Source organism: Podarcis liolepis (genome assembly GCF_965112155.1).
Source record: "Podarcis liolepis genome assembly, chromosome: 10".
NCBI lineage: Eukaryota > Metazoa > Chordata > Lepidosauria > Squamata > Lacertidae > Podarcis > Podarcis liolepis.
In genome coordinates this window covers 31,346,532-31,368,788 of record NC_139562.1, presented here as the reverse complement: position 1 = coordinate 31,368,788, position 22,257 = coordinate 31,346,532, and the positions used below count along the sequence as shown (strand labels likewise).

The 22,257-nt window shown below is 43.3% G+C and overlaps 1 protein-coding gene across 3 annotated transcripts; it reads right to left on the bottom strand.

Moving 5' to 3' along the window:
• Positions 1-14,890: 14,890 nt before the first annotated feature.
• Positions 14,891-22,252, bottom strand: RBX1 (ring-box 1; the record flags this gene model as incomplete). 3 transcript variants are annotated; one of them, XR_014516391.1, is made up of 5 exons in its annotated part: positions 22,112-22,252; positions 20,785-20,863; positions 17,492-19,222; positions 16,363-17,043; positions 14,891-15,068 (listed from the first exon to the last, which is right to left on the bottom strand). XR_014516391.1 is itself a non-coding variant. In XM_083462440.1 (5 exons), exons 1-5 carry the CDS (start codon positions 22,187-22,189, stop codon positions 15,056-15,058), a joined length of 327 nt encoding a protein of 108 aa, XP_083318566.1. In that variant the 5' UTR covers positions 22,190-22,252. The 3 variants fall into 3 exon arrangements, 2 of the variants coding, with proteins under 2 accessions (XP_083318566.1, XP_083318567.1); XM_083462440.1 differs by having other exon boundaries at positions 16,363-16,448; positions 19,152-19,222; XM_083462441.1 differs by lacking the exon at positions 14,891-15,068 and having other exon boundaries at positions 16,359-16,448; positions 19,152-19,222.
• Between the last annotated feature and the right edge of the window lie 5 nt (positions 22,253-22,257).

The following is a 22,257-nucleotide window of genomic DNA, read 5'->3' as shown; positions in this document are numbered from 1 at the left end:
GTGTACACAACCTAACTTGCAAAGCCAGGCAATGCAGTTTTGTTCTCTGCAGCCCGCAGAGCTCTCCACTCTGTTGGTCTCCTTTGCTTCTGACTTTGTCATGTACACTTAGCTATACTCTTTGATGCCATTTCTTCATTGCATCACTTTGGAAGTCTGGTTGCTATGGCAACTGAGCACAGCTTTAACAATCTGTTTGTGGTCCACCTATTTCAAGTAGACATTATTCTGGATTCTCCATATTTCCATTATTGCTATTCAGTTAGGTATGTAAAGCACAGGACAGAATGTTATTTCTTTTCTTTTAAAAACCGATCATTTGCTGGCTGGTAACTATCTAGTTCACGTAAACCACCTTGCAATGTTAGCCTGACAAAAATAATCCTCTGTGAAATATTGTGCTATCAGAGACACATTTTTAATGGAATCTCTGAGGAAGAGAAATATTTGAAAAAGGCCATATTTCTCCCAATTCTGAAAGGCTTTGTACTGAAACTTGAAGCTCTTCCTTTAGCAGCAAAGCTGTACAGACCAAGATCTTAGATAGGAGCTTAAGGCTGCACCCTTTCTTCACTCTCAGCCATGTACTTTCCCCTCCTCATGAGTAGCCTCACCTGCAGCTAGCCAGGCACTTCCCAGTCACCCTGAAAGTGTTGCCTGGCTAGCCTTCTCCTCTGCCCCTGTGATCTTATACTTGGTATTAGTGCCATAGTTACTGGGGAAGGGGGCGAGCCAGGTTTTTTGCCCCGGGTGAAGCCCCCAGAGGGGTAGCATTGAGGCTCCCAGCCTGTTTGTCTGTGTACTCATGTGTGCCAAACTGGGTCTTTGACCCGGGTGAAATAAAGCCTAGTTCCGCCCCTGTCTGTTACGGGGCAGTGGGTGTCCGTCTGAGGGCTGACCAAAAATTCAGGCAACTGATGTGGAGACCCTCAGTCCTGGGTCAAGGATGTCTGGAGCCACTGGCTCCTCAGGGTCTCTGGAGGTACCAGAAGATGTTGCTGCCCCTGGTCCTCCTTTGAGCAGCCCCCACATTCAAGGTCTGAATGGGGTAAAAACCCTTATAGAAACTCATTAGGATGCATAGGAACCAACTCCTAGGGGCCAAGGTTCCTTTGCCCCCCCCGAATAAAATAGTTGAGGGCCCCCCCCCAAGCTGAGATGAATTCCCATTTGTGTGTGTGTGTGCCCCCCATGTCATGTGATTGATTATGCAGGGTGGGGCTTACCTGCCCCCCCATATTTTATTCAAGTTGGCACCCCTGTTGGGATGGTTTTGGAATTGTCAAGAGTTGTCTAAGCCTTCTGACATTTACTGTTAGTGTTGTCTAGGATGAGAACATGGCCCAGAGGAGATCTCTCACTGTCTCTCTCTCTTGCACTGTTAGGCTGCAATCCTACATCCACTTACCTTGGCGTGAACCCCATTTATTTATTATCCACTCTTCAGCTTTAGTGTGGGATGGAGGGGTTAAAAGTGTTATTTAAAAGAATTTATATTTTATTTATTAAATGCATATACCGCTTTTCTACTGAAAGAAACTCAAAGCAGCTTATATCAGAAATATAAAACATAATAAAATACAGTTACTATTTTGAAAACAACTTTTAAAACCAGCAGTTTTATTAATTTGCACAATGAATGCCCTGCCCTTCAATGGGTACCCAGGATGGCTTATCAAATGTTAACAGTACAAGAAAACAAATTCGAAATAAATTGATAAAACACCACAATATAGAAGAGCACTAGAAAAGCAGGCAGCAGAATATAAATGAACCTCAAGTGGCATAAAAGCTGTACAGAGGATTAAAAAGCCTTGGAAAATTAGAGCAAGGTTGAATTATTAGTTGTGCTGCTTTAGTTAGCTTTTGGAGGGAGGTTGAAAACAACTGGTGAAGGCTACCTCAACATTGGGTGAGGATGAATGCCAGCAACTTTTGATAGGGTGAGGAATTTATCATTATGATGAGGTGGCAAAAGGTTTTTAAGTTTCAGTGCTGTTTGTTTGTTTGATATGTCTGCCACCTTATCTTGCTGAGGGCAACACAAAGTGACATACAAGCAAACAAGACTCCCACGAGAGGTGGTTAACTGTCCTCCCTTGGAGGCTTTTAAGCAAAAGTTGGATGCCATCTATCATGCATGATCTAGTAGTTGATATTCCTGCATTGCAGGGAGGTTGGACTAGTTGACTCTCTGGGTCACTTCCAACTCTGATTCTGTGTCAAGACAAAATACAAAAATTCCTTCCGGTAGCACCTTAGAGACCAACTAAGTTTGTTATTGGTATGAGCTTTCGTGTACATGCACACTTCTTCAGATACTATGATTTGCTAATTTCTTTCTATGATTTGCTAATTTATTTCAGACAGCCATGCTGGAAAATCCCAGCCGCCCTGGGACAAGAATTCTGCATTCAGGTTGCCACACCAAGTAAGTCCACTGTCACCTGACATACCTTGGGTAGCGGAGGTAGCTCAGAAGGGCCTCAATTAAAGAGTTTAGAGCAAGCGTTCCCAAACTGTGGTCTGAGGACCACCTCAAATGAAGCCTGTGAGCTTCAGTTGGGAGGTCTGTGGTGTGTCTGTGAAAAGCACAATTTGAATTCTATGGATTTCAAATTGTAATTCAATAAAATATAATAAAAGAAGCAATCAAAATGCAATTAAAAACTGTATCGTATCTAGCACAACACATTACAATTGCCACAGCAGGCAGAAAAAGAAGGGCTTCTCCAAGACCCTCAAGCAATTTTCAAATGATCTGTGGGAACCACTGGCTTATAGTACAAGCAGGCACATGTGTGGACATGTGGTCCTGCAGATATTCCAGTCTCATGCCATGAGGGGCTGTAAAGACTGAAGGCAGAACTTTGAATATGGCTTGGAAACAACAATTAGTCCAAAATACATTTGTGGTGTTGTTAACTGTGACTGGAGGTTATGACCACATTAAGCCCTTGCTTTGCCAACTGCACTGGCTCCTAGTTCAGCTCCATGCTCAATTCAAAGACAGTTCCACAGTCTAGCACAGTGTTTCCCAACCACTGTTCCGTGGCACACTAGTGTGCCGCGAGATGTTGCCTGGTGTGCCGCGGGAAAAATTAAAAAATTCGAAAGTTGTTTTTTTTTTAAATCAAATTTTCGATTGGAGCGCCGTCACTAGATGACCCCTGGGGTTCCCTCCCTCCCGCTCTGCGCCTCCCTCCTCCTCCTCCTCCTCTGGGGAGGCCCTTCCTGGCTCTCGGCCAAGGCTTGGCGGCTGCCACTCACTCACTCGCTCGCCCACCCGTCCCTCCATCCCTGCACCCGGCCTCTCCCCCTCCGTCCCCGGCGCGGGGGCTGCCGGGATCCGTAGTCCCCTTGCCCTTGGGCTCCGCGCCCGCGTGGGGTGCGCGAACTACGTTTCCCAGCGTGGCCTGGCGGGCCGGGCGTTTTGTTTGAAGCGCTCTTCTCCCGGCCATGGAATGAGCGCAGCGGCGGCGGCCGGGCGGGCAGGGGCTCTTCCGCGCAGACCCCACGCAGCCTGCCTGCGCCCCCGCGGAGATCGGGCGGCAGGATGGAGCCCGGGGATCCCCACGGAGGCGGAGTGGCGGAGGCGGAGGCTGCCCCCCAGGTAGGGCTGCGTCGGGGGGAGGGGTTTATTTTTGCAATGCTGCATCCGCGCCGGAGGGGACGCATCGGACCGCGGGGAGACCCCTTGGCGGGCGTGTAAGGCAATGCATGCGTGCAGGCGTTGCATGGAGTGCAGTGCAATGCAATGGCAACGCGGCGCCCTGCATGCATGCATGCAACTTCCACCGGCGCTCCGGACTTGGCAGGTGAGGGGGGTCCCCAGTGGGCGGCAGAGAGAGCCGGGAGGGCGAAGGGGAGCCGGGGGGAGCAGCGCTGCTCCCCGAGCCGAGCCCGGGGGGAAACTTTGGCATCGTTGCGCCGGGTGTTGGAAGCGGAGGCTGGCGGGGGCCCCTCACCTGCAAAACCTGGTCGCCTCTCATATATTTCGTGCATTGCATTCATCGCCCGCTTTCTCCTCCAAGGAGCTCCCGGGGGCGCGCGTGGTTCTCCCCGTGTTATCCTCGCAACAACAGCCCTGCGAGGTGGGTCAGGCGAGTGGCCCAAGGGAGCACCCAGGGATTGTCCTGGCCAGGTGGGGTGATTTGAACCCTGCTCTCTGCCCGGTCTTCGTCCTCATTTAGCCCCCACATGTGCATGACTGTGCATGACTGAGGTTTTCCCCCCTCGTCTTGGCTATGGTGTGAGTCTGTGCTGTTAATTAATGGGGTTCTGCCTTCGGAGAAGATGAGCCAGCCCTCAAGGAGGTGATTATGTAATTTGCTAGCAATTCATGTCCCTCCCGGCGTGATGCTGCGCGCTAACGTCACGGGGCTGTAATGGTGGTGTGCCTCGAGATTTTTTTCATGAAACAAGTGTGCCTTTGCCCAAAAAAGGTTGGGAAACACTGGTCTAGCAGTCTAATATGGAGATTAGCATGTATCAATCACTGAGGCCAGGACATTGCTGTCCAGGTAGGGTTGCAGCTAGCATAAAAGTAGAAAGCTAACCTACACGTCTAATGACCAAAAAAAAAAAAGAAGAAAAAAAGATCATTTAGCACCCACAGACTGTCCAGTCACTGCTGATTGAGCCAGATGGACTTTGGTCTGATCTAGCAAGTCAAGCTTTATGTGTAGCCGTGTGCCAATACACGCTAGTTAGTTTTTAAGGGCCAGATATTTTTGTACAAGAGGCAAAAAATGCAAATCCCCCCAAGTACAAAAATATAAAAAATCCTAATTAGTAGGTAAGTAAAAACTTTAAATTTGCCTTCTTTTAATGATGCTTGGCATGTTGTCCAAAGCATCTGCCCAATACAACACTTTGTGATATGTGATACACAAATGTGCTTGCTGTGTTAAAGCTGTGATCTTATGAATGTGTACCTGCAAATAAGCCCCACTTAATGCCTTGGCCCTCCTTTTTTCTGAGGAAACACGACTAGGATTGTGTTGTTTTGTGTGGGGCTAGGTGACCATAGGGGCTTTATTTAAGGCAGTCCCGGAAACAGTTCTAAATGCCAGGATTCAGTTGGGAAACGTGAGGAACAGTGACAGAATTAGTATCTGAACACACACATTTGGGCCTTTGACCCACTCCATGAGTAACCCCAAAAGCTTTCAGAATGCTGCCCTGAGTCATTTTTTTTACTCTTAAAGCAAAATGTAAAAAATCTCTCTCACACGGAAGGGCGCGAACACACACTCTCTCTTTCCTACACTGGAGCTTGTGTTGATAAGAGAAAAATCAGCGTAGGAAATAACGAGGCAGTAAAATGGCACTGTCTTTGAAAACTGCACATTGTTTTGTGGCGAAGCTAGCTGCGTCGGAGCCGCTCTGACTCCAGCCCTCACCCCGCCCCGCGCTTCTCGCAACGCTGAGGCATCCTGGGCCAGCGAAGAGAGAGGCTTCTCGGGGGCAAGCGAGGCTTCTCTCGTGCCCAAAGCTCACCTGGGCTGAATGCTACAGCCTGGCTCCCTGCCAGCTCTCAGCCAAACGTGTCATATGTGAAGCAACAATAGACGGTGTGCCCTGAGCGGGCGGGCGGGTGTGCATTTCCCCCTCCATAGGCAGCTCCCGATCCTCCGGGATTGTGCGAGTAAAAGGCTTCCACTACAGAGGAGGCAACTTTGCGGGCGGACTGGCTGCCCTCTCTCTCGTGCTCGCATTTCGGAGTAACGGGAGGGCCAGCCCCCTCTGCTCGTTTATGCCTCCGCAATAAGCAGCCCCTTTCAGAAAACGGCCCAGTAGCAGAGAGGTCGTCGTCCTTTTATCCATTATGTGCTCTCGTTTTCTGAGCCTTTCCACTTTCGCGTCCGCCGTGGCGTCACTTTGCTTCTGCCCCGTTGCAAGGGAATGTGCAAGAGAGAGGTTCGCTGACCTTTGACAAAACATCCCAAGACACTTGGTTAAGAGAGGGCAAGCTTTGTGCAAAAACTTAAAATCGGGAAATGGGAAAAGCAAATGCTAGCGTGTAGCATTTGGAAGGAAGCATTTGGTAGGGCTCCTTTAAGAAATCGACTAGCTTTCTCTCCCCCCCCCTTTCTTTTTTTTTATGTAATCACTGAAGGCCTGGGCGAGGCTTCGTCAGCCAGTGAATCAGAAAGCTCGCTTCAGACCGTGCTCGCCCAGCTTTCTTATCTACATTAATGTACACCCACAAAGTGCTGCATGCATGTGCCATGACCGGGAGCCCTGGCTTTCAGAGACTACTCTGGCTAGGCTGGGGGAGCAGATGTGATTGTTATTCAGTCAGGGCCTCCCCCCCCTTCTTCCTGAAAGGCATGAAGGAAAAGGATAATGCAGTTTACCATTTGCGACGATAGCCAATCAGGTTAGAGGCAATTTTACTCTCAGCCAGTGGAACAACTGGTGATGGCTGTCTCGGCCAATCAAATTCATTCCTGAAGCTCCACTTCAACTCCCATAGGGAGCTGGTTAATTGCAGGTTAGTGGATGCCAAGATCTGTTCCTTTTCGCCTAGTGTTCCTTCTCTCTGGCAATCGAGAAACATCACCTCCTGCCTCAGCCATGGCTTCTTGTTTGTCAAGAAGAGATTAACCTGGAAATAAATAGAAGGCAAGCTCGCATTCATTTAATTCTGGCCTTCTAGAGCTCAAGAGCAAAATTCTCCAGCCTTTCTGAGAGGGGGAAAAGCGTCACAATCTAGGGCTTGTATACATAGAGTATATATAGAGTAGTGTAGTCAGATAAGAGTCCGATAAAAGATTACATATATATCATTTGTTAAATGGCATTAAAATAGGTTTCTAGACACTACCTATATCAAGTTATGTAGGATTATTGTACACAGAAGTAGATGATTACATGCAAGCTGTCCAGAAAATAATTTTCAATGCACGCTTTGCAAATTTTGCTCTTCAAGAACTACTGAGCTTGTCCACATCAGAGCAAAATATCGATTTGCGCCTGCTTGTCTCCCCATTAATGTGCAGGTGTCCCTGTGACATCTTCCTTTTCCCAGTATTGGCCTGGACCTTACCTTCTTTTAAATGTGGGGGTTTTCATCTGGCAGCTTCACACTTTCCAATAATTTCCACCTTTCCACTTTCCACCTCACATTTAAAGGTGACAAGGTCCAGGGCAACACAGTGATGGGAAGGATGCCATATGAACAGGCCTACATTATTGGGGAGACAGGCAGGTGGAAATTCACATTTTGCTCCAGTGTTGACAAACCTACTATGGAAGCAACCCTCACCCTCCAAACAGTGAACTGAGTAGCTGAGAACTATTCCTAATTTGAAAGGGAAAAAGGACAGTGTTCTGTTTTCACATTCCCCAATATAACTAAGTTACCAAAACCAAATTAAAACAAAAATAGAGCATTGGCTGGACCACCTTATGTAGATGAAAAAAATAATGACTCCCAGACCCACTGTCATTAAGAGCCTTTTAAAGGACCTGATTCTTTCTAACATGGCACAGCCAGTACTGAAAACCCACCACTGCAGTAAGCTGAGCATCCTAGCCCATGGTTGCTTAGTTATCTGCATTATAGTACTACAAAACAATATTTTACAGTCATTGATTCTTGTGTGGCAAAGAGTGGTGTCTTTGTGGTGAGACTTCCTGCTATTCCTGGCTTCCTGCTAACATTGAATATGGTAGATATTTCCTCAATTGATAGTTTTATTTGTTAAGTTTCTTACCTGCCCTTGTAACGTCCCAGGTTGGGTTATAGCAAGACAATTGTACAATTAAAAACAGATAAGTAAAAACAGCTCACATACAATTATAAAAACAAAACAATTCTATTCAAAAGCAGTACAATACAGTATAGATTAACACAGAAGGGATAGATCCTACAAAAATACATTAATGGCCAGATGCCATTGTAAATAGGCTAGAATCTTAATTTCCCAGCACTCTTAAGAAACTACAGTTCCCAAGATTCTCCATGACAGCTCTGAGTGCTTCAAATATATCATGTGGTTGTGACCTAAGTTAAGGAATGACTTGCTTTCTCTGCTTTTCTCTGTCCCCCCCTCCCTTCAATCCTTTTTCTGCAAAGGATATTTATATGTGAGCTAGGGAGAGTTCATTAAAAAATAAACAAAGCCATGCTATTATTAAACATTACATGCATATTTGGAAACCAATGCATATAGCATCATTGTGAGCATGTTAGCTTTTAAGCCTGTAGGAGCAGAATAAATAATCTCCTTTTGTAAAGAAACACCCGGAAAGTGGTAAAACTCTGCAGCAGTGCATGGAGGGATAGGCAGAATGAAGATATTCAGTTTGTGGTAAAAAAGAGAGTCTGTAACGTGGAATGGAGCAACAGAAATCATGGAATGATTTGCTGCATTTCTGTACACATTTATGTACACATTTAAAATACAAACAACCTTCCCCACATCTGGTCATCTGTATTCACCCTAAGAATACAGACTGCAGGACCATCTACTGAAATTGAATGTTGGAAAATTCAAGACAGAAACAATAAAGTACTTCTTCACACAGCACATAGTTAAACTCTGGCATTTGAATCATAGAATCATAGAGTTGGAAGAGACCACAAGGGCCATCGAGTCCAACCCCCTGCCAAGCAGGAAACCACTTGATCGCACAAGTGGTAGTGATGACCACCGATTTGGATGGCTTTAAAAGAGGAATAGATGAATCCATGGCAGTAAATGCTCTGAGTGGGTGCTGGCCACGATGACTATGTTTGACCCCCACTGTCAGAGGCAGCATGCTTTTGAGTGCTTTGAGCTTTTGAGATTGTGGACAATTGGTAAGAACTTTAACACCAATACAAATATGCCAAATTGGAATTAGCAAATCTTGCACTTTGGAATGTGGTCTGAATGAATTGTGGGAGTAGCTTACCACAGAAAATAATTGTTTCTCATTACATGTTCATTTGCATTATTGATCTTGCTATACCTATTAAACACCTAGAGACCACTAGATAAGAATGTTTTATATTCTGGCTGACTGGATCTTGCTTTCATTTGAATTAGTGAGAGGCAAACTCCCTGGGCTAATTTCCTAACTTGATTCAGGTAACTGAGCTATTTTTCTTAAAACTCAGATAATAGCTCAGTTGTTTCAAGCCCAATTCCAAACGTTTTAAAAACCTGTTGCACTTTCAGTTACATCAGTGGGAGCGCTAGGGGGTCTGAATTCTCATGAGATTCTCCCTGCTGCCACTGGAGCAGCTGGGGAGGAGGCAGTTATAAATTCTTCTCTGGGTCAGATTACAATCCAAGCTGGACAAAAACTATGGGGCTGTAACACTCACCTGAGACTGGAGGCAAGCATTATGAATTGTCTAGGTTTGTATTCAGAACTAGGGAGCTGAGGACCACAACAACATCAGTAATTCAAATGGATTATGTATTCAGTTGTGATCTACATAATACTGTGATACACATGCAGACATTTCTTGCATTGTTTGGACATTTTAGCATTGCATGCAGAACAAAAAGCAAACAAAGTAAATCCTTCTATTCTATGTATATCTATTCCCTTAACAACACAATCCTATGCATGTTTACTCAAAAGTTGTCCCATTCCGTTTAATGGTACCTACTTCCCCATCATTCAGCCCGGACACTGAGGTCCACCTCTGAGGGTCTTCTGGTGGTTCCCTCATTGTGAGAAGTGAAGTTACAGGGAACCAGACAGAGGGCCTTCTTGGTGGTGGAGCCTTCCCTGTGGAACGCCCTCCCATCAGATGTCAAGGAAATAAAGAACTACACAACTTTTAGAAAACATCTGAAGGCAGCCCTGTATTGGGAAGTTTTTAATCAGTGACACTTTATTATGTTTTTATATTCTGCTGGAAGTAGCCCAGAGTGGCTGGGGCAATCCAGCCAGTTGGGTGGGGTATTATTATTATTATTATTGTTATTATTATTATTATTATTATTATTATTATTATTATTATTATACAGGACTGCAGCATTAGTGACATTTCACCAATCTACTGAAGAAGGCTCTGCCCCATATGAGCTTAGACAACAGGAATATTTTTAGTAGAGAGTGCCAGAAGAGACTGGGTTTTTTGTTTGTTTGTTTGTTTTTGCTTCTAAAGACTGCTCTGAATAACTGTGGTTTGAAATTCTTGGCAACTGTACCAACACCAAAAGGTCCCAGGCTGAGTTAGAACAACAGAATATACAATCATGGAAATGGATAAAATACAATGATAAAATAATTGAAGCAACTGAAGATGCTAGAAGCACCTCTGTGGAAAGGGAGTTCCACTGAGAAATCCCTCTCCTGAATTGCCATTCCCTACACTTTTGAGGGTGGCAGAACTACCAAGAGAGCCCCCTCTGCTGATCTTAACAACCAAGGAGGTTTGTGTAATAGAAATGGGCTCAGTCCCTTCTACCATGTGCCAGTCTGGGTAGCCTAGTCATGCCAAAAGTTATCAAGTAGACTTCCACCAGATCCTTTATGCTCCCCCTTTAACTCTGGATAGGAGTATTTTCTGGGGGTCAAAGGCAAACACTTACAACAGTAAGCCGTGATAGCATCCAGCTTATTTGTCTCTCCCCAGCAATCAAAATACAGTGGTACCTCAGTTTACGAACCTAATCGGTTCCGGAAGTCCATTCTTAAACCGAAACCATTCTTAAACCAAAGTGTGCTTTCCCTAATGAGACCTCCCACCACTGGTGTCCTTCCACCATTCGGCATCCATTCCTAGACCGAGGTAAAGTTTGCAAACCGGCCACTGCTTTTGGTTTTGCGGAGTTTGTAAACCGAATCGTTCGTAAACAGGGCTGTTCTTAAACCAAGGTACCACTGTAGCTGGCTTTTGTCTGTCTAACCCTAGGCAAACTATGGCTTGCTACAAAGGATCAGAAGTTACTAACTGTTGTGTACAAGAGAAGTGAGAAAGATGGCATAAACAAGCCTGAAGTTCATAGCCCTTCTTGTTTTGTATTGTAAGAGCATGGTTTGACATTATGTTTGAATGACCCATATAACTACCATCTTCAGCCCAACAAGGAATCTGGAAATATGGAGTACATCGTCATCAGTACTTGCCATGATACCCAGCTCTATTTCGCCTTTTCATAGATCTGGCTGAAGCAGTGACACCTCTGAACAGGTGCCTGGAATCATTGAAGGAACAGATGGTCTGAAATAAACGTAAAGTCAGTCCAGATTATGCTGTTAGACAAGAAACCCCAGTACAGGTTAGCTGGAGAATATCTTGTTTGGGTAGGATTGTACTCTTCCAGAAGAATCCGTTTTGGGGCACTTCTGGGCAGTGTTGCTTATACAGCCCCAAATAGCTGTGGCATTTGTTGCCTTAATATTTGTTTGGTTCATTACATATGCTCACTATTGCAACGTGAGGATGTAGCCACTGTAATCCATACCTTGGTGACATCCAGATTAACTGATGCACTCTGTGTGACCACCCTTGAAGCATGTAGACTTCTTTGACCTTAAAATACTGTCAGCCTACACTTTTTTGACTGGAAGAAGTCAGCAGGAACATATTCTGTCAATTTGTACCATAACTGAATTGACTACAACACAGTTCAACTCAAAAGTGTGATTTCTGACCTTTAAAGCTCTACATGGTCAGGGACTGAAAATGGCTCAGGAATTTATTCTCCAGCTGCTCCTGCGATTTACAAGAGAGGGCCTATTCAGTGTATTCTTTCTGAATGCCAGATTAGTATCCACTCGGAACAAGAACTAATAAATAGTTGCCCCAAGAATAGAGTCACCCCTCATCAGTTTCCTTTTTCTTCCTTTTTCTAGCTTTCGAGGCCTATTTGGTAAAAAATGCTGTCTTATGCTGACTGGTTTTCCATAGCTCAGTGATAAGGGCACCTACCTAGGATGGAGAAAGTCCCAGCTACAGTCCCTAGCATCTTCTGGTAGGGCTGGGAATGTTCTATCTGAAACTCAGGAGAGAGACTGCCAGTCAGTGTGGCCAGCGCTGCGCTGGACCTATGGGCTGGCTTAGTATAAGGCAGCATCCTAAGACAATGCTCTGCTGCTTGTATTGATTTTAATTGGTTATCCATGCCATGTTTATTAATTTTTATATTGGAATTTTATATTGTACACCACTTTGTGAACTAATAATAAAAAGCAGCATATAAACGTGAGTGAATACTGTTACTTCACTGTTTGTTTTTTAAATGCTTAATTTTCATTCACACCCAGTTGTTCATCTCAAATTGTAATTTGGGGAATAGAAGGGAAGAAAATAAAAAAGGGCAAGACAGTAACACTCCACAACTCCGGCATGTGAATCAATGACAGATAATCTCTTTGTACAAAGCAACCGGTATGACAGGTTGTGTCACTTAGTAGCTCTACGTGTTTTTATTTCCCCCCTCTTCTCTTTCCTTATCCGAGTTCCATTCATAAGAGTTCATTTGTATTGTATTTGCAACCTATTTTCATTATTCAATTCATGCAGCGCGTATGCTTAGCACTGCTTTCTAACATTGTGACAGAATGAATATGTAAATTTGTTTTTCAGGGTTGAATTTAAGATCAGATATGCAATTGTTCAAGGAAAATTAAGACCATTTAAATCTCTGCTCAGTGGATGATTCATAGTTCACTGTGACTTACAGGAACAACCAGTAAAATTGCATGCAACCTATCAGGCTGAAGATGGAGACAGTCAAAGGCCTTGGAACCGGGCCATTGCCAGTGGGTAGGGGAAGAAAGTACTGCACAGAGCAGGCACCTGAAGAACAGGAAGTGTAGGAAAGACAGGCTTTTGTCCCTTCTTGATTAATCAGCCTGCAGTGAACCTAAAACCATTTTCCTTCTGGACTTGATATTCTTATGTACTAAATAGCACCAGTATTGGTATGCATATTCATAAATATAGTTTGATGCCCACTACTGAAATTCCCAAGTGTTAACTTGAAAGTCCCTTAGAATCAAACCTTATTAAGCACCTCTGTGTATCTGCTTGTTCCTCTAGTTTTTTGTATATATGGTTACAAATATATTGGATGGCCACCAGCCATGGATGTTTTACTTGATATTCCTGCAGTGGAGGGGGTGGAAATAGAGATTCTCTTATTCTAAGTGTAACTTGTATGCTTGTATCACAACCTTTCATTATAGAACAGCAAACTGTTTTACCTGCAGGTGGATATCTGAACACCTCTCAGTGAAAAGTATTGTGCATAACCCTGCAGCATCTATTATAGACTGGCCACCTCAGGCAATATTTAAAAAAAATTAACAGTGTGACCACAATAGAAGTATTTTTCAAAAGGTGCACCTCTCCGTATTGTTATGGAGCTAAGGGATTAAACTGTTTGCCTTCAGTATTTCAGCTTGGAATCAAACTCCACTAACTAGAAATTTGTTTGTGACAAAATACAGCCGTAGTAGTAGAGGTATGGTCTCCAGTCTGTCAACATGCTCAGAAGAAGAATAGGACCATGGGATCTCACCCAGTAGTTCCTTAAGCTTTTCGAAATCAGCCTTCTTAAAGAATGCATGTCCGACTACACTCAGCTTTCCCTTGCCTCTGTATCATGAAACCCAGTAATTCCACTTTGTTGATCAGTTCCTTCCTGCTGGTGAGGACCAGGTGCAAGATAGATGAACCCTTTGTTGCTTCTTCTATCTTATGGGAAAGGAAATTGTCAGCGGGGCAATGCAGGAATTTGTTTGACCTTGCATTCTTGGCAGTTTGAGTTCCAACAGATAGCAGGGTTGTTGAAGTCTCCCACGACTACTGTAGGTCTCCTTTTTGAATGTTTGGCAATCAGCTATAGGAAGGCATCATCCAAGTCTTCAGGCCTGTATGGAGGTCTATAGCAGACACCCACAGTAAGGTCACTGTTATTTCCCTCTCCTACAATTTTTACCCATATAATCCTTTGCTCCAGCTGCTGACTGACAAGAGTCCAGCACAGATTTCTGGCCTAAATTTTGAAGTGGAATTCCAGACAATTTATCTGAAATACTATGGGACTGTGCTCATGTGGTAACTGTATTAAGACTGTTAAAACTGCAGAGTCTCTCCTTCGGTGGAGATGAGCTTCTAGTCTTTCCTTATCAGCTGAGTCAAAACAGCTGCTCTCTCCCAGCATCTGTCGTCCAATTAAAATATATGGTTTTTAAGCCCACGTAAAAGTAAAATTAAAACAGATAAAACAGATATGCTCCTTGCCTTTATGTTGCAATTAACATTGACAGCTGAGCCAACTGACTTTAAAACTATTCAAAATAAAACCAAATGAAAGCAGACCATAGAACTCAAGGGCAAGCTGCCTTACTTGTTGTCATCTTCAACTGGAAGTTGAAGTAATGAAATATCCCTGCTAATGCGGGATTGAAAAATGCAAGAGAAAACTTTTATTTCTGTGCTAAAGAGTGTTATGTCCCTGCCACTGTTAAATAATCAATAAAAAGGCACAAGAAAAACCAACGTTCACGCAGCTTTAAAGTGAAATTTCTTTCTGGGTTCAAAAGTTCAGATAACTTTCTTAATTAGAACAGTCCACCTCTGGAAGTATATGCAGTCATTTTTGGCTGAAGCAAAAGCAGCGCCAGTGCTTCAAAATGATATATAGATATGCTTTTTTACAAAATAATAAAACATTTGTATAACATAGTGACATTCCCAACCTTTTTTGGTTAAGTCTTCTTCAGGGGCACTTCTCAAGACAATTTCTCAATAAAGGCAACTACTTTTGAAGAGAATGTCCCAAACAATTTTTTTACCAAAATGCATTGTAAATTTTACTATCTTATAAAGGTACATGTATGTGTAAATTCAAAAAAATCAAAACATGAAAGTAACTATGAGAACTTTCTTAGTTTGACTTTGTAAACTCAAGGAATAACATTATCAGACAGGAGACAAACATGTTTATTACTATTCACAATAACTATTTTAAGGTGAAAACAAAAAGCAAGGTAAGTGTCTATTAAGTTACACAGACTTCATCAACCTGCTTGCAAGACGAAAGGCTTATCTGAAGACAGAACAATAAATGTGGTGGTCTTCTCTCTCCTACTAGTGCCCATACCTAGAAAGAAATTTATTCTCGTTTTAGAACTCAGCAGCAGTTATCAGTACATAATCAGCTTTTAAATACACTCTGAAGTTGGCTAGCTGTAGGATCTATGGAACACTATCTGCAAATCTGGAGACCATCAGGTCTAGATAACATGTCAGAGATGTGCCAATTCCACCTTTAAGTTCACTTAATCTGTACAGGCTGGTTATTCTGCTATTAAAAAGATGGTGATCAGATTTAAAAAGCAATGAATCAGTAGGAAACAGACATCATACCCCTATCACATCTGGTAATTGTCTATTGCAACTGACCCAACATATAATCAGGGTGTGTGTGTGTGTGTGTGTGTGTGTACGCACAGGGCATATCTCAGAATTTAAATGTGTAGCAGACCTACACAAATCCTCTAGCATATGGTTAGGGAACCTCTGATCTTCCATATATTGCTGGACTACAACTTCCATCATCCTTGACCATTAGTCATACTGGCTGGAGCTGATGGGAATTGGAGTACAACTGCTAGAGGGCCATAGGTTTGCCACCACAGCTCTACTAAGCAAATACTCTTTACTCCAGAACTATATTTACCTGCTACTTTTGCAGAGTGAAGATATGATTCAGTCTTATTAATTCATATCTCAAAGTACTTAGGGGGCAATGTTTAATAGGGGAAGCCTACCTTAGTATTTGCGTAATGCAAAAAATAATAATTAACTATAACATAGACAAAGTGGACAATTTCCTGATATTACACAAATTCCACATGCTTCTTACTACAAGCAGTGAGCTTGTACATATCACCTAATATAACATGCTTATGGCCAGAAATAGTAATAGGTCCAGCTAACCTAGTCAGAACTTTAAGACAGAGACCAGTAATCTAATGCTGCTCTTTGGTTCTTTATAGCAAATCAATGCTCAACATGCCAAGTTTTCCATTAAAATATACTTGATCAACAACAGTGTGTCTTAAAAAAAGGGAACACTGAACAGATCCCTTGGTAGAAGGGAAGCTCAATTTAAATGGATTTGAAAACCCAAACTACTCAGGCAATGAGATGTAAACTATGCTTTCACTCAATGCCACTTTTCTCTGCTGTCTAAAGGGATATTAAGAACTATGCTAACTTGCACTTGTTCATCTATATCTTTGAAAGGCAGATGCAGTGGTGGGAGGCAGAAGTTCCTGTTTCAGATTCAAGGTGAGCTGTAACTACATTGAGAATGTCCGTTTTGAATTAAGGGGTATAGCGTGGATGTTTAACTCTACTCCCCTTGCTAACAAAAGGCATAAGATACTTACTTCTGGAATTCCCATTCTCGGTTGTCTAATGGACACACCTGCCGAGTCTTAAGCCAACGAGAGATACAATGGAAGTGGAAAGCATGCTGCAAAAAGAAAGCCCAAATTACTCAAACAGCATGCTGCAACCTGGGTGCACTGCAATTTAGTAAGTTATATTAGGAAATGATGAGATAACAGCAGAGAGCAGAAGACAGTCAACATCCAGAATTGTAGAATGTGAAGCAGTTTCTGTGAGCACAACTATATAAATAACCAGAGGAATTTATAAATGTTAACTAGTCACAAAGGAAAATACTACATTGGTTTTCTGTACAAGCTTGTGCTTGCTGAACACAACAGAATTTTGGGCTACCTTAAAGCAGCTTTAAAACAACAAAGAATGACTTTAAAAAAGATGGGAAACAGAAAGGGGCTGAGAGAGGCTTTCACAGTGAAACAGACAAAATGTAACCTACATTACACCTACCCTTCTCTCCTCATAGTCATAAGTTTTTCTTCCGTCATACGAATCTACTTACTTTTAATTCTATTCTTTTTACGTTTTACCACCGCTTTTCTGTAAGCTAGAGTAGATATTTCAGCATATGTATGGGAACACGCACAAACAGAACCTTCTTTGCAGTTTTCAATGCTTCAGGTTTCACAGTCAACAAGGCAAGCTGCTTTTAAAACAGAGTACTGTATTTTTCGCCCTATAGGACGCACTTTTTCCCCTCCAAAAATGAAGGGGAAATGTTTGTGCGTCCTATGGGGCGAATGCAGGCTTTCGCTGAAGCCTGGAGAGCGAGAGCGGTCGGTGCGCACCGACCCCTCGCTCTCCAGGCTTCGCAGACCTCTCCACAAGCAGCGGGAGCGCTCCCGCTGCTTGCGGAGAGCTGCCGGCATCCCGAAGCCTGCGCGCGCTGAAATCAGCGCGTCCAGGCTTCGCGGACCTCTCCGCAAGCAGCGGGAGCCAGCGCTGGGCTCCCACGGCTTGCAGAGAGCTGCCTGCTTGGGGGCTGGGGTCGGGGGAAGCTCGGGCTGCCCCAGCCCTGCGCCTGGGGGGAAAATAATTTTTTCCCTTTATTCCCCCCCAAAAAACTAGGTGCGCCTTATGGGACGGTGCGTCCTATAGGGCGAAAAATACGGTATCTGCTTTCCTCATAACTGAAACAGCAGCAGTGAAAATGATAAAGAAAGCTGTATCTGAGCATCTGGTTCCCTTATGTACTCTTTAAGAGTTGCTTTGGAGATTATGGCCTTGCAAAAAACTTTGAAGTTCTTAAAAAAATTGCAATGTATGTACATAATTTGGGCTTCTTCCATGTGAAATTTATAACAAGTAGGGCCCCATAATAAAATGTCTTGTGCGTGTGCGTGGAAGAGGGTGAAAAAAAATCAAAAACTAGCATCAAAGGACAAGATTCCCTGCTCTAACTTCATATACAGTATAAATAATTTTAAAGTGCAACCAGTCTGCATACAGGTCAAAATAGCATAAGGCTTCTTCATGCAAATAAGTGGTCTGATAACACTTAAACAGATTGGCCATTGCTGGAAGCTGGTAGATAAAAGGTTTTTCCTCTGGGAATTCAAACCAGTGCAGCTTCATCTCTGACCTGCAATAGTAACAGTAGATTACATTGCAGAGCTTTGGAAAGCTACCCTATTTAAGCACAGCCTTCTGATCTGCAGTAGAGGTATGATACAGCAGGGCCACTGAATACTATATTCAGTCTATCCTGTAATGTGAGGATATTGTGGGGGTAAAACTATATGTGCAATAGGAGTCCCATATGACTGGGTACCATTGCAGTCTTGCTGGAAGTCACTGAACTGTAGCATTCAATGTGAATTACACTTCAGAGCCATTATAAACCACTTTCCCCTGTCTACAGGTTATCCCAGTCAGTAACATGAGCACAATGAACTACATTGACTTTGGATTTTTAAAAATGTTTCATACTAAAAAAGAACTGAGTTATAAAAAGCAGGAACTCTTTGCTGTTAACTTTTGCATTTTGGAGGTGGTGGTGGTGTAGACACACTTGTGCCCAATCCCGGTTCCTTTAAAATCTTGGCTTTCACCATTTATTTCTATTGGCAGCTTTCATTTCCATACACTGGGACATCTGTGAACCAGGAAATTACCTATCCAGGCAATGACTGTTCTCATCACCCTTCTTATATCTGTCCCTTACTCCCTCCTCCTTTCCAGCGACTCTATTCTATTCTTCCTCTGACATAGTTGTTTTCTGTTGTTTTCAGCCATAATCCCATTCCCATTGAGCATGCCCAGTCCTCAATGGACTATACTGGTTCCTTCTTCTAAATATTTCCAGTACTTCTGCAAACCTCATGGTTCTCTTGTACTGAGTTGGCTGATACTTTCCTCTTATGTATGGGTGCTGCCAATTTGTCTATGTAAGTGTGGGAACTCGTTCCTGAAAATTAAAAATACAATCTAAGTGGATCAAGTAAGCCATTATGTATTTTGTGATGATTGATCAATTTGCAGGTCATAATTGCTTGAGAAGCAATGCCAATTACCTTCCTGCAAAGACAGTTAAGGAGGACCGGATGCATGTGCCCTCTTCATTCTTATATTCTTATTTTCCTTCTATCCCTAACTACTGTTTCACATCTCAGCCTTGTATTTCATTTGACCCTTGTTTTCTCAAAGTCTCCATGACTTTGATACCATAAACTTTACTTCTTGATGAAATATACTTCTAGGTAGTTTCCTAGACTGTTATGAAAGTAGAATAGAGTCAGCCTTTGTTATAGTTGAAGACTAGAATCCTTACATTGCAGACACCCCATGCAACAGTGCATTCTTCGGAGGTAGCTGATGCTTGGTTAGCTTGACATTCTATGCCTGTGAGAACAAGATTTATGCACATGAATTAACATGATTCATAGCAAGTGACTCTAGTAGATGAAAAACAATGTAAGTTGTCGGTCAAATGTGGGTATTTTAGAACATCAGAAAGGAGGCAGCATTGACAAGGGAAGTTCAGTATCACATTTTTTATTCATTCAAATATTTCTAGGCTACCTTTCAAGACTGAAGCCTTTCCAAGGAGGCACACGTTAATATGCAGTTTCATCAGAGAATATTGAAAACATACAATCCAATCCAAATTACAACAGAACATTCAATGTACATAAGTCCATTAAGAGAAACTCTTGAATTTCCATCTTTGTTATATCATGACAGAAATGGCTGCAGCATGACAAATTTATAAAAGTATGCAGCAAGTGATATAAGTTTTCCCACTGTCCGCCACAGTGGGGTGAACAGATTCCCTTCCTCCACAACTGCTGGGACTGGAATGGGCTTGTGAGCTCAGCACAGGTTGGGGAATAAAGTTGTCCTCCACTAGGCTACTGTGAGCTCTCACCCTCACTAGCTGTGATGGGTCTAAAATGACATTCTTGAGTTGAGCATTATTGGAGGCACAGGGTTGTATCCAGTATTAGTCATATGCAGCATGAGCCCACTGGAGTGAATAGACACACCTCACAAATCAGCATCCATGTTGGGTTGCTTCTTAAGTTTATGGGAAACGTTTAGTCTGATACAGAGAGGATTCTCCTAGACCAGGGGTTGGCAAACTAAGGTCCATTAGGGGTCGTTTAACCGGCCCATGGACCCCCGCTGCCCGCTTAGTCGGATCCCGTGCGCCGCACTAAACCGGTGCGGAGCAGAGCGGGGACCACCTTCCGCGACGCTGGCCAGCTTTCCATTGGCTGCAGAAAGCTCCTGCAGCCAATGGAAAGCTGCGCACGCCTCCTTCGTGCCAGAAGGAGCGCCGGAAATAGTGTTTGCGCATGCGCGCGTGTGCACTCCGGCCCACCGCAGCGTCTGCAGGACCGTGAACCGGCCCAAGCCACAAAAACTTTGCCGACCCCTGTCCTAGACGCAGAAGCCACTTGTTATCAAATCAAGCACTGTAGTATACAAAGACCATTCAAACAGGTGAAGAGCTTGATTTAAAATTTAATAATTTATTTATAGGAATTTCTATACCACTCAACAGTTAACATACAAGAATGATATTTCTATAAGATCTAAGAGACTAAATTAATTTTATAACCGTATTTTCTTTTCTGAAGTCATGGTTTTTGCCACTACATAAGGAAGTTCAGTTCAGTGAGGGTCTGGGGATAAAGAAGAGAGTTCTGAAGCCTATGACACCACAATAAATAGGGTTCCTAGGACGAAACAAGTACAACTAGTTTAAATTTACATTGCAGATGTAGTTGTAATTGTAATTGCTGCCCTAACTCCATCTCTGTAACCTAACATCACAATTCATCAAGAGTCACTGGGGCAGCTGCAAAGTTATTTCCGCCATCACTTCCCTTCACTTTGCCATGAACCTGCCCATACATAGTTATACTGCTTACCTCCTACCTCTATCTACAGGTACTTACACAGATCCATAATATGGTTTCTGCAAATGGCACAGTTGTCAACCACGATGTCCCAAGCCCAGAGTGCAACTGCATTCCACTAGAAGAATAAAAGACATTTACCTGAAATGCATACCAATAATTTTTGAATGAAATGACTTTCTCCATTCCTTGCAATCATTCCTCCTGATTCAAATATTAACTTTTCATCCATAGAATTAGCAATAGAATTATTCAACCCCAGTACCAATGAACATTTATAGCCTACCAAGGAGCTCATCACATAGACAGATCAGTTTGCTTAAGAGAGATGGCTTTGAACTTCATCCAATGCTGTAGTGAACTTTTCTATGCACAGACTTTTAAAAAATAATCACTTTATGCACCTGAATTGTAAAGAGGAAATATCATGGCCTAGTTTACAGCCTGTTATTTTCATAGAATGCAAGTAAAACAAAGCAAGTACCCAAGCATGTCAGAGAATCACTATCAATGGCCTGCAAGGGCCGAGTATTGACAGTGATAATCTTTCTTGTACCTGGGCCACAAGTGAAAGGCTATCAAGACATGAAAAAGAACACTATAGTTCAACCTATAGTATTAACAATTTTTAGGAAAATCACTAGGATTTTTTGTGTGTGGTAATCCCTAAAACTGAGACAGGGTTTCCCTCCTGAATAGTACTTTCACATATATAACTGCAGATCCCAAAACTGGGTGAAGTGACAGCAAGCCAGACTTCATAATGACAAGTTTAACTTGCTCCTGCCACTTTTATGAACCAGTAGTGTTATAATTACCTTTTTAATTACACTAACTAGTTCTAAAGACATTAGGAAGTAGCTAACTATTCAATGGCCTGAACTATAACTGAGTTATAGAAGAGCCAGCTTTCTGACGCTTTCATCACTTCCTCCATGACTCTGGTAACTTCAAAATAAAGATGCGTATCCCGCCATACCCCCCTCCCCACAAGGCTGACTTTCTCCACTACATGTAGCTCAAGTCAAAGAGAACAGAAGTGTCAGTAACGACAACTCCCTCTCAAATGGGACTTGCGAGTAGAGATCACGGAAACTAGGCCTCCCTGTGCCACCAGGTGATAATAACAACCCACCTGTTTACTGCCTGCGCTCGCTTTCTTCTGTTACAAACCCTCTTTCGGCCCTTGTGCCAAAGACGACCCTCGTCGCTCGCAGGGCCTCCCTCACACGCCTTCCCCCCATACAGTACGTTAAAACGAAAGGAGAGAAAACGGTCTCGGGCGAGAATAAGGCCTAGCCCCTGCCACCAATACTCTCTCCGTTGGCGCGGCCCCGAGTCCCGGCGGCCGTCACAGCCCTCTCACCTTCTTTACTTCAAAGCGCTTCTTGCCGGCACCACTATTGGTCCCACTCGGTGTGTCCACATCCATCGCAGCAGCCATTTTGGATAAGCCAGTCCCGGCAGAATGCTATCAGCGCGCCTGCGCGGGACTTGGGAACGAAGCCGCGC